This window comes from Schistosoma haematobium, chromosome 6 (genome assembly GCF_000699445.3).
Source record: "Schistosoma haematobium chromosome 6, whole genome shotgun sequence".
NCBI classification, from domain to species: Eukaryota; Metazoa; Platyhelminthes; class Trematoda; order Strigeidida; family Schistosomatidae; genus Schistosoma; species Schistosoma haematobium.
In genome coordinates, this window is record NC_067201.1 from 19,858,885 (window position 1) to 19,872,370 (window position 13,486).

The window sequence follows — 13,486 nt, forward strand, 5'->3', positions numbered from 1 at the left end:
ATATACCCTAGACAGTCCCAAAGAAAGAAAGACATTGATATCCGTGTATGGACTAGGATATTCGACGTTTACTAAGACAAGAAAAACTTCTGAAACATCGCAATCAGACTTGGCACAACAAGTACAATGGAACGCTTCAGGTCGGATAGAAATAAGTGTATTATTACAATCCAGGAAGCCCAAAGCAAATATTGAGATGGTGGAGAAATGTAGTTAGCCCAGTCTTTAATCAAGAATCCTAAGAGACCTCTCGCACATAAATTACAGAACAAGGACGCAGAAGTGGATTTCCAGCCTGATAACGGGGAGGGAGGGGATCTGAAATGGTAGAGGATGATCAGGAAAAAGCAGGGGCTGTGGCAATCTATTTCGAGGTAGTTTTCACTCAGGAGCCTCCTCATGACGAAGAACTAGACCCAAATACGAAGTCAACAGACCGTCTGTTCACCGTGGACTTTGATCAAGACTCTGTACTTAAGGCTCCTGGCACTTAAGACACGGAAAAGTCAACCGGACAGGATGAACAACATCCCAAAATCCTGAGACAAACTGCACAATATATTGCAGCCTTACTGTTTGTAATATTCAGTGGGTCGCTTAGCCAAGGTGTGTTACCTACGAACTAGAAGGATGCTTATGTCACTCCGGTACATAGAACAGAACCAAGACAACTTCCATCAAATTACAGACCTGTCATTTTCACCAGTGTCATAGCTAAAATACTGGGAAGAATGGTCAAAATGACCACAATGACATTCGTGGAAACCAACATCTTTTTAAACGGTGAACAACTTGGTTTCAGAAAAAGTTGTTATTGTACACCAAACCTCCTTATAATAAGGGAGCAATGGATAGAGGCTCTAGACAATGGAGAATCAGTGGATGTTGTCTACATAGACTTCAGCAAGGCATTTGATAAGGTGACAATAAATAGACTGCTTTTAAGCTGTAAAATCTCCCAAAATGGATTAAGGATTTCCTAGTAGATCGAAGACAGAAAGTAAGAGTAAATTTAAAGTGCTCCATCTAGAGACCGGTATTTAGTGGAATGTCACAGTGCTCGCTACCAGGTCCTCTATTTTTTACACTTTATATAAATGAACTCTCAAGTGTAGTTGAGTCCCCGATACTGTTATACTCTGATGATGTAAAACATTTGGCGAGAAATAAAAGAAAACATAGACGCATGAGCATTTCAGGCAGACTTAGATATTCTGATTAGCTGGTCTGAAGAGTAGCTAATGTCTACGAACGCACCCAAGTACGTCTACATGCAATTTGAGGATACAAAGGTAAATGGGTACAGTATGAGGGAAGTACCTGTACCCGTGGTTCGGTCTCACAAGGACCTTGGGGTAACAGTGAGTCATGATCTTGAGACCACGGCCCGCTACCGGGAGGTTGCAGCTAAGGGGTTTAGAACCCTATGGGCTTTAGGACGGACATTCACCAAGTTAGATACTACCATGTTAACTACAGTGTACAAAACCTTAGTGAGAACTAACCTTGAAAACTGCGTTCAGGCTGCAAGCCCCTTTTTAAAAGGTTACTCAGATATCCTGGAGGAAGTACAGATGGCAACTAGTGTGCAATTCTAAAACTCTGGGGTTTACCATACAAAGGGTGGCTTGAGAAGCTAGACCTCTTTGCTCTGTCCTGTCGCAGATTAAGATTTCGATGTATAGAATACTAAGAAATGACTTCGGACCTTCCACATCCTTTCTTTTTGTTCCCACTCGATCAAAACATCTCAGAGGACGTAGTAGGCGAGTAGAAAAGCCAAAAACGAACAAAATACCCGTGGCATACAGGTTTTCACACCGAGTCAACAATTCTTGGAACCTGTTACCCGAAGCAGTGGTTTCCGCACCTTCAATTGACTTATTCAAAAGAAGACCAGACGCTCGCAAAAGCATACTAGAAAAAGAATAACATAGGCCGTAGACATTCTGTCTTCACTACACAAATCTGAAATCTGAATCTGATAATTGGTGACCTTCACGATTACGAAATATTCTGAGTGCGGTTTATAGACCTTCCTACGAAACTTTGTTAACAGATTATCTGGTGACAAGAAGCGAGTTATGGATCAGAACGCCTTGTGGAGTATATTCAGAAGGTAATCAGTGGTATGATATATGTTGAAATACCTTCAGAATTGACAAAAATGGAAGTGGAAATATAACTGCTGACGAATTGCAATCTTGTCTATCGAACGGTGAGTTAATTTAATTGTTGTTATTTAAGTGGCGTTGTTTTTAGAGTAAAACTTACATCACGTTAGTTCTATGTTGTAGTTTTCTTTGGAACCAACAGTTAATTGCTATTCTTATAAACTTTCTGACGTCGACGTTGCGATCGCAACAGAATATCCCCTTGATTTCCCCTTTTCCGGTTGCTTCGGTACAAATACACATTTATAAATATATAATGACGGATATATTCGTCGTAGATCTAGTCTAAATCAGATTTGTTTATCTATCTTCGTTATTGACATCCGATCTCAGTTTTCCTGTCATATATAAGACAGTGCATATGCACTTCAAAATCGGTCATTTAGCTTGAATTCAATGATAAAAATAGGTCAGCTATTGTTTCTTGTTTTGTGCTTACTTATTTCACCTACTTATTGCGTATTCTGGTCACATTCCAAGGTGATCCTGAAGGTGAATCTATTTGCATTCATTTGCCGGTACACTGACATGAGATATAAGTCTTGAAGATTAAGATTTCAAAGTGGTTCACCTGGTTCTCGCTGTCTACAAAAATTAGTCTTCATACAGAGAACTTCATCACTAGGTTCCGCCTATACAAGAACTGAACCTAATTAGTGTATTTAAATAACTACGACACAGATCTATCCCGTTTCGCTAGTGGCACTATATTAATGAGATGTCGCTTTGCTAATGTAGTGTGGCGGCCTAAACATATGCACACATACGCAATTTCCGCATTACGCTTTGACTAATTTACTGGTGTCATCCAACTTAGCTTGGGGGGTTCCCTACTAAAATGAATAGTTTGATAATTCACACAGCTCATGAGAATACTTTTGCCCCTTAAGATCATGATTAATCTCTTACAGCTGTTTCATACAGCTATATTTCTCGTGAAATATGTAGCCAGTAATCATGTATTCTAAATGTTTGTGGTCAAGATTTAATTCCATAGAGTTAATCTATTATTATTATTTAGATACAAACATTGGTACAAGAAGGCACCAAATAGATATGCGCCACATAAACCATTCGATTTGTGTGAGGGCTGAAATACTACTCGGGTACCCAAGCCGAAGCATGTGGTTTCCCTACGGGGCCATACCCTGGGCCTTCAACCTAAGGGTATGAACCACAAGACAGTGGAGCAACGTCAGGAAATGCAGTCCCATGGTAGCGGGTGACCAACGATTGGTTCATACGCCATGTGTTCCCTCAAGGTACTGGTACCCATGTGTACCATTGGTTTGAAATCAGGGTTTTCCAACTCCCCTAGGTGGACCGTCCGTATCCACCAAACCGGTTTAAGCATCGGACATTCAATTTTCGTCCTCTCAATTTCGTAAACAACAGTAATGCCATGAGAAAGCAGTGAGTAGGACTTGTGTGGTAGTGGTTTTATGCACGTATCCATGTGAGAGCATTTGGAGAGGGAGAGTCGACTTTCCTCACTTTCGGCCGTATCAGGGCATTTGGGGGCCATAGAATGAATGAAGGAATACTGAAATTAAGATTGCAGGAAAGATAGACAGTGCATGCAGCTACTCCATTGCGAATGATCTTGAGCCATGTCCCTTAAATTCTCTAAACATTGATTGTTATTATAGCATGCACTGTTGATCTTTTCTTCAATCTTAATTCTAGTATCCCTTCATTCATTCTATTCTCTCTAGTCTTGTCGAATCATATTTTTAATATCCAGTTCTAATGCTGCTATGTTTGGTTTCTTTCTCATCCTCTTAGCTTAATCTTGTCGTACTAATGTCGTGTGGTACTTTCAACCACTGGGTTACAGGTTAGAAACCTTCATAAAACTGAATAGAATAGGATGGCGGTGGAAAATACTAGAATGATCAAATTCAGACCTTACTTCGATCGAAACGATCATTTAATATACTTCAGTAAATGTCGACATCTTAATTAGAGTTAGAGGGATGGTAGTAGTCAATTGGAGACATTATCTGTCATTTCTCAAAACAAATACAACATGCGGAATGTTTACTGTTTTTAGATTACCTTATTATTAATACTCCTCTGATTACTTTAGTGCCTCACTGTTTCAACCATTTAGTTAGAAGTCTGAGAAAAAGTATTGCTTAGTTTCACAATACAAATATTTCTCAATGTCAACCGTTATTTATGCTCTTCCAAAGAATATGACTGGTTTTTTGGAACTTTTCGTTTGTAATAAAGGTTTGGGAACGATGTTCAACATAAGAACAGTACAGTTAATGATTACAATGTTTGATTGTGATATGAATGGAACAATTAGTTTCGATGAATTTGGTAAACTTTTTAAGTATGTAAATGATTGGCAAAATTGTTTCCGACAATTTGATCGAGATAACTCCGGTTCAATTGACCGTCAAGAACTCAGTGCTGCTTTGATGAGGTTTGGTTATAGTCTGTCGCCACAATTTATAAATTTTATGGTTCGTCGATTTGGTCATAATCGTCGAGAATCTATTTCATTTGATGATTTCATTTATGCATGTGTCTGTTTACAAGTGAGTGTTATTGATGTGTTAATTATTATTGTTTGTTTATTTAAAGAAAGCCAACTATTGTTTTATCAAATATTTACAAGTTCGCTAATGTAGGAGAAAACTGGTATTTCTGGAAGTATTTATTTATTATTTATTTGAACACATAAATACTGGTACAAGAGGGCACCAAAACACACAAAACAATGAGAATTTGGAGAGAAGAAGGAAAAAAAAAGAAAGGTAAGGAGCGTTAAAAAAGAACAATAACGAACATATTAGTGTAAGGTAGTGTAATAATAATAACAATGGGGGAAACGGAAACGTACAATCAGAAGAGATCTTTCAGTTAAGGAAGAAGCAACCATTTTTTTATGAAGACAGTAAAAGAAGGTTACAGCAGGATCGCCACTGGCTCCTATTCTGAACCACCTCTCCGCTTTTTCCAACCAGTCCCAGAGTCGGCAAATAATACACGACGTAGAATTCTCTGGGACGACATTCGTAGAACATGTCCAAGCCACCGAAGTCGGTGTTTCAAGATGGTGACACCAATTGGATTATCGTCTGTGCACCCGAACGCACGATGCCGAACCTCTGCATTACTAACATGTTGTTGCCACTGGATGTCAGCGATTCTTCGGAGACAGCGATGGTCGAACACAGAGAGTCGTCTAACATCCTCAACTCGAAGAGGCCAGGTTTCACAAGCATAGAGCAAAACTGCTCTCACCGACGCGTTGTAGATCCTACCTTTTACAGCCAGACTGACATCACGAAGGCGCCAAAGATGGCCCAGATTGGCATAAGCCGCCCTAGCTTTCACTATACATGCAGTGATCTCATCACTCACGCCACCACCAGCACTTATGCAGCTACCTAGATACACGGACTTCTCGACTACTTCTATCTTCTCACCATCCAGGGTGAGTACAGGATTAGAATCCTGCCAGTCTTGTAAAAGTACTTTGCACTTCGAAGGTGCAAAGCACATACCGTACTTACGGATATTGATTGCCAACTGGTTAAGTGCGGATCGCATGTCTTGGGGATTATCGCACAATAAGACAATATCATCCGCATACTCAAGGTCGAGAAGTCTTTCTCCAGGCAGCAGATCCACACCACCATTACTTACATCCATCAGAGCTGTTTCCAGAATGTCGTCAATGGCAAAGTTGAAGAATAATGGTGAGATTGGGCAACCCTGTCTAACCCCACTGCTCGAATGGAACAATAGAGAGAGGTGGTTGTATGCCTTCACTCTACCCGAGTTGTTTGTATATAGGGCCTTTAGGATGTTAATAAACTTCTCAGGCACACCCTTCTTCAATAGACAATCCCAGAGAACAGTCCTATCCAACGAATCGAAGGCAGCCCTGATGTCAAGAAACACTACGATTGTTGGCCTTTGACAAGTATGACGGTGTTCTAACATTTGGCGGAGGGTGAAGATATGATCAATACATCCTCGGCCGGAACGAAAACCAGCCTGCTCCTCGCGAGTCAATCTTTCTCGAGTTTTGAACAACCTACGAAGTATGACGGAAGCCAATAGCTTGGACGCAATCGGAAGTAGACTTATCCCCCGATAGTTGTTACAGGAACGACGTGAACTCTTTTTAAAGATAGGGACAACTATCGACTCATTCCATGACGTTGGTACACTCTCTAGTTCCCAAACCTTTGTAAACAACACAGTCAGTTCCTTAGTCAGAAAGTCACCACCATCTTTAAAAAGAGCCGGAGGTAAGTCATCTGGGCCAGGTGATTTGTAACGCTTCAAGAGTTGGGTTCCTTGCGGACTTCCGCCTCATTTGGTGGATCAGTCGTCACCGGCCATGGCGGGCAGGACAGTCTGACCGATGTTGCCGGAGCAGCAGGCCAGTTGAACTGCCTTCGAAGAATTCTGCTCATCGTCCAAGACGTCGATGGGTGTTAGTGATTGGCATCCCATCATCCTCGCAGATTGTTTCGCTCACACCAGACTTCTTGCTGCCAGTGGCTCGGATGAGTTGGAAGAGCTTCCGGTAGTTACCATATGCAGCTGCTGCTTCCAGCTCATTAGCACGCTTCGAACACCAGGCTTCTCGGTCCTTACACAAGCTTTGCCCAATTTCCTTACGTAACATCCTTCGTTTATGGTCAAACTCACGATCACCCGGAGTAGACCGACAGGCTTCAATGAGTTGTCAGGAGCCTGAAGAAACTCAGTGCTTATAAGCGGAGCGTTTTGCGAACTCACAACTGACTGTACCTGCCATTTTCATGGCGTCATACAATTGCAACCAATGCTCATCTATACTTTTCGGTGGAATGGTAGCTAACCTAGAAACTAGCTCGGTTCGATACTTACTAGCAACAGAAGTTGCAACCAGCTTGCTAACATCAATCCGTTGGTGGCGGTCACTTCGTTGTCCACTGAAAAGTAAGGTAAGATTGGCGCAGACCAAGGCATGGTCAGAGTCCAGATAGGTACTCCAAAAGGAGTGGCAGTCTTGTACACAACCACGCCAGCGGTAGCTGATCGAGATGTGATCAATCTGAGTCCAGGCTTGAGATGTAGAGGGAGGACGCCAGGTGGCACATCGGCGACGACTGTGCCGGAAGTTAGTGCTAGCCAAAAACAGGTTGTGGTCTGTACACAGTTGCAGTAGACAGTCCCCGTTATCTGACCTGCAACCAACGAGTCCCCATCGGCCACCTAAACGACTCTCTTCTGTGCCTAGACGCCCGACCTGAGCATTCAAGTCTCCGGCTAGTACTACAATATCTGTCGGACGCACTTTCTGGAGAAAAACAGTTAACTGGTGGTAGAATTCATCCTTGATTGCATCCGGGCTTCAATCTGTCGGGGCATAGGCGGAGATGACGAAAAGACATCGTTTCTCACGCCGATTTCTTCTTACTTTGATGGAACTCCCTAATGTAGCAGCACATAACGGACTGTTAATGGGGATCCAATCAATTAGTGCTGCCTCAGCTCTAGCGCTTAGTGCGACACCAACGCCAGCAAGACCAGACGAAGATGCCACAGGGTCCCCGGATAAGCGCACGTAAAACAAGCTTTTTGAAGTGACAGATGTAGAACGAATTTGTAGTACTTCACCAGAGTCTTAAATACGGGTCTCGGATAGACAGCAAACATCGATATTAAGACTTTCCAAAGACATAGCCAGCCCTATCTGTTGTCCAACCTACATAAGTGTGTGAACGTTGAAGGCAGCCAGTTTGAATGGTGCACGTGGTTTCAGAAAAACTGCTTCAGTATTCGTATTCGATGGTAGCATACAATTTTCAACCAGGCGGTGACTCGAGAACGTTTAGATAGAACCTAATTTCCACCATAGGCGAGCTGCTGTATAAGTCGAAAAGTAAGGATAGACAGAGTGGGAATAAAAGAGAGTGAATAAATGACGTATTAAATAATAATAATAATAATAATAATAATAATAATAATAATAATAATAATAATAATGTGAATCGTTTGATTAATAATCGAAGCAAGAAAAGTATTTTCCATAATTGTCGACAGTTCATCATATTTGTGTGAGGGCTGTGATACTGCCCGGGTGCCTAGACCGAAGCAGGTGGTTATCTTAGGGGGCCACACCCCGAGCCTTTGACCTAAAGGTCTAATCCACAAGGCAGTGGAGCATCGTGAGGAGATGCAGTCCCGTGGTAGCCGGTGACCGAAAATTGGTTCATACGCCATTTGTTCCTGCAGGATACTGGATCCCACGTGCACCATTGGTTTGGGATCCGGTTAAAGCGCCGGACATTCGCTTTTCGTCCTCTGATTTTCGTAAACAACTCCCCGGTGAGAGAAGGCAGTGAGTAGGTCTTTCCTGGCAGAGGCTGTATACGCGTGGCCATGTGAAAGCATTTCGAGAGGGGGGGCGGGCCCACCTCACTCTCCGCCATACCAGGGCATTTGGGGGCTCATGAAATCGAAACATCTTTAGAAGACAGTATCGATGATCTCCGTAAATGTACTTCTAAAAGTAACCTCCAGAATTTTCTCGGAAATACAAGTTATACAACTTATCTTAAGAAAATTAAATCCAATATCTAAAAAGCGAAATAAATCAACCATATATCAAATATTTCCAGCAATAATTTATCACTTAAAAATGAATGTACTTTTAAATCTAGCACCCTAGTCTTTTACCCAGTGAGTAAGACAGTTTAATAACCCACCTATTCAAAAGTAGCTGATGTATGTTAGTGAAAGTAAAATGTGATTGATCATGGAGCGTGGGCAAACAAGCACTTAGCCTACTGACTATTAAATATGTAATTTCCTTTCCTCTCATCGATTTCTGCTTCGAGTTCGCTGAGTTTGACTGCTTGTAGCTGCGTTGAATAAAGTGTTATCTAGTGTTAATTTTTTTCTCTATTCTGTGTCGTAAATCCTGTATCTGACATAACGTGATCGAGTCTCTGTGTTGTGTACCGTTCAAGTATCCGATCTAGCGGTACTGTAAACTCGATCACTGAGGAGATTAGTCTCATTTTTGTGTTAACGTATTATTTTAGTATATCACAGAGAGAGGAGAATATTTTGAACCACCCGCTATATCAGTAAATAATTAAACATGACTCTGGGTAACCTAATTAGTTAGATATCACTCAACTAAAGAGGATATTTTACCAGTTGTTTTATTCTTCCCCTTTTTTAATCGTGTTCAACTGTTACCTTTCACTTGACTTGATGCAAATACGAACAAGAATAAGCTAGAAACGAAGTTTTTTACAAGAGAAACAGGAACCGAGTGTATTTAGGTAAACACAAAAGTTGACATAAAAATTACAGGAGAAAATTCTACCACTTTCTTGATTCATTCATCTGTGTCCATTAATTGAAACTGGACGGATAAATATATATTCGATTTAGTGTTTTGTAGATAAGTCGACCCAGATAAGTAAATACTACTTAAGTGACCTAAAACGTATCAGGGGAACTGCAAAGTACCTAATTTCCAGTTGTTTAACAAGAAACTTATCGATGTATCAGGAATTCGTTAGCTTATTCACCTGAATAATTGGTATTGAGGAGTCCCACGATAGGAAGAAACGGCCGTCCAGTGCTTCCAGGTTTTCTATGATGGTCTGGCTTCAATTGACTCATGATCTCAACTATTAAAATTACTATAATATCCACGAAAAACCCTTCTGTTACTAATTAGTACTGTGCTTGAAACTTGTTTTTATTTCAGATTCTCACGGGAGCATTCAGGCGATATGACTATAGAATGATTGGTCAAGCTCAGTTTTCATTTGAACAGTTTCTTACAGCAGCATTTTCAGTTGTTATATAAACTTTAAGTTCAGAAGGATTAGACTTACATTTTTCTATAACCACTGACTCTGGATTTTGTAACTTCCTTACCTACTTTTTTCAAAAAGTGTTATGTTAGCCTATGTAATTTGTGATTTTGCACCGTTTGTGGATATATATTAAACTTACTCTGATTATATGCTTTGTTCATCTTTTTTTACACTGTACCTTGTAATCTAAAGTTGCTTTATTTCATTCGTATTGGCATTTTGTTGTTTGTATTGCATACCCTGAAAAAAAACCCACCACAATAATATAAGTACATTCAGAATAATATACACCCATTATTTACAATGCACTTTTTTTACTGGTGTCTTTTAAAAAAAATTCTAAACAGTATTTAAAGAGTACCCCTAAATAAATATTATCTTTTTGTTATATTCAGTTTTAATTATTTATAATAGTTCACATTTAACACATGAAATCACTATTCTTATAAAACTTTAATTCGATTAACCACTAGGCACTAGTGTTCCTCCTAGTTCAACACTTTATTTTCGTAATTGATACCGATCCTTCTTTACATATTATCCTTAAAATGCTTTCTTTATGTTTTACGAATTGGTGCCCACAAATGCCCTGGTACGGTCGAAAGTGAGGAAAGTCAACTCTCCTTCTCCAAATGCTCTCACATGGATACGTGCATAAAACCACTACCACACAAGTCCTACTCACTGCTTTCTCATGGCATTACTGTTGTTTACGAAATTGAAAGGACGAAAATTGAATGTCCGATGCGTTAACCGGTTTGGTGGATACGGACGGTCCACCTAGGGGAGTTGGAAAACCCTGATTTCAAACCAATGGTACACATGGGTACCAGTACCTTGAGGGAACACATGGCGTATGAACCAATCGTTGATCACCGGCTATCATGAGACTGCATCTCCTGACGTCGCTACACTGTCTTGTAGATTAGACCTGCAGGTCGAAGGCTCAGGGTGTGGCCCCGTAAGGAAACCACGTGGTTCGGCCTGGGCACCCGGGTAGTATCCCAGCCCTCACACAAATCAAATGAGATTTGTGTGGAGCATATGTATCTGGTGTCCCCTTGTACCAGTATTTATGTGTTCAAATAAATCACGAATTGGTGCACAGAAGAGAATAAGACGTAAATAATACGGTATCTAACAAGGTATCATGTTATACTTTATTTTTTTTTGATAGCACATACCGTTTATGTCTGTTGACTAAGGAGCATGTGACTGAAGAGAATGGTTAGATGAATGTCCACAGATAAAAGCTAATCTTAAATGGAGCAATATCAGACTGCTGGGACCTACTAGATTCCTCTCATATGAAGGAAGCTGTCGTATGTTTACAGAAATTCAACCGACGTAACATGGCTAAACTGTTTATCGGGAAGCAATTTGTTCATGAAAATTAAAAATGAAGGTCTTCTTTCCCGCAGTTAAAATTCGAGTTATTTTAACTGTATTGTGGCTAGTATTTAGTAGTGCAATATGATGGGCAGAAAAATCCCCAACTAATAAAGAAGACTCATCGGGTTATGACGAAAACAAGTTATGTTGAGGGTTGAATTTAGGTTACTTCGTAAGGCAACTGGAAAGCATACTGTAGAACTCTTCCTAATTGTCTCACTTCTGCCAAATGTACATGAGAGACTCATTTCATTTTTGGCGATCGACTTTTTACCAGTGCGTGACTTACGAAAATTAACACCTACGAATTGTAAAAGAATGAGATTAATTTAAAGACATGAAGTTATGTTTTGTACAGTTGGATGTTAACTGTTCATTTGAATAGGAACTGTCAGGATAACTTTTTAAATAGGCAAAAGCTTTTGTATTTGAAGAGAAGTTTGTCAGCAGTATATTGGGTTTGAGCTTCATTTACTCTACAAGGAATTCTATCATTGATAGATTCACTTAACTAAATAAACAATCATATTTCTTTTACACTTGCCAGTAATTTTTATCATGTACTAATATCAACTAGAAACTTATCGAAAATTAGATAGACGTGAATAGTTGACTTCTTGTAGTTTGGGAAATACAGATCATTGGACTTCAACTCATTTTGTTGTTAACCTTCAAATCAAAATATACTGAATTCAATCCTGTATGCAGTGGCATCTACCCAATGATGGGAATTCTCAAACTGCAATAATTCATTTGTTCAACTCTCTTCAGCCATTGTCAGTCTGTGGCGAAAATGGTTTACAATTTGACCAAATCATGATTAAATTATGGTGCTTAATTATCAAAATTTGGGGAAACGATTTCTAGATGTGAAGTACAAAAGGTGACATTAACTGTCAATCGCTCAATAGTTGAATTTGGCGATCCTTTTCTTCAGTGTCTGATAGAGAATCAACTGATTGTGTGAAGTTTATGCAGCATCTTAACACATACAGTGAAGTCGTTCAAATGAAATAGGATTATCATGATCATAAGGTATTTGGAACTTAAGATGGATTCGTTACTTGTGATTCATGTTTAAAATACTCCTTGCATTTTATATCGTTGGTATCAATTGATTTCTCTAATTCAGTAATAACTTCCAGTTTGTGTAGGCTGTTTATTATTATAACCGCCACCATGTTGAGACAGAATTGGCTACTGTTATCGTATGACTAATAAGATTGTTTATTTTTATGAAACAAGAGCCAAGTCAATAAAAATTTTTAGGAAAATATGAGTCGCTTTTTATTTACTATCATGAACTCGTATCAATGACTCCGCCTCCAGTATGTGACTAAGATGATAAAATATAGTCGAAAGTGGTCTGATAGAAATTCAGATCATGTCTTTCTATTTATTTATTTATTTATTTAAACACATAAAAATTGGTACAAGAAGGCACCAAATAGATATGCGCCATATAAATCATTCGATTTGTGTGAGGGCTGGGATACTACCCGGGTGCCCAGGCCGAACCACGTGGTTTCCTTACGGGGCCACACCCTGAGCCTTCGACCTGCAGGTCTAATCTACAAGACAGTGTAGCGACGTCAGGAGATGCAGTCTCATGATAGCCGGTGATCAACGATTGGTTCATACGCCATGTGTTCCCTCAAGGTACTGGTACCCATGTGTACCATTGGTTTGAAATCAGGGTTTTCCAACTCCCCTAGGTGGACCGTCCGTATCCACCAAACCGGTTAACGCATCGGACATTCAATTTTCGTCCTTTCAATTTCGTAAACAACAGTAATGCCATGAGAAAGCAGTGAGTAGGACTTGTGTGGTAGTGGTTTTATGCACGTATCCATGTGAGAGCATTTGGAGAAGGAGAGTTGACTCTCCCCACTTTCAACCGTACCAAGGCGTTTGGAGGCAATATCTCGGCTATGTATCGTTTGATATTTATAAACTGTAGTAATTTCTGGCTCAGTGTTCTATGTGTTAAATCACAGGGATTATGAATCGAAATGATTAAAGTAATTATAATCATTCCTCTGGACTTCTATTATTCTGATTGGT

General features: G+C 40.0%; 1 protein-coding gene across 1 annotated transcript; it reads left to right on the top strand.

Moving 5' to 3' along the window:
- The first annotated feature begins 1,660 nt into the window (after positions 1-1,660).
- On the top strand, positions 1,661-12,880 carry PDCD6_2 (Programmed cell death protein 6). Its single transcript, XM_051217075.1, has 4 exons — positions 1,661-2,119; positions 2,157-2,218; positions 4,410-4,723; positions 9,919-12,880. The coding sequence occupies exons 1-4, from the start codon at positions 2,085-2,087 to the stop codon at positions 10,018-10,020; spliced, it is 513 nt and encodes a 170-aa protein (XP_051065713.1). The 5' UTR covers positions 1,661-2,084; the 3' UTR covers positions 10,021-12,880.
- Positions 12,881-13,486: the final 606 nt, after the last annotated feature.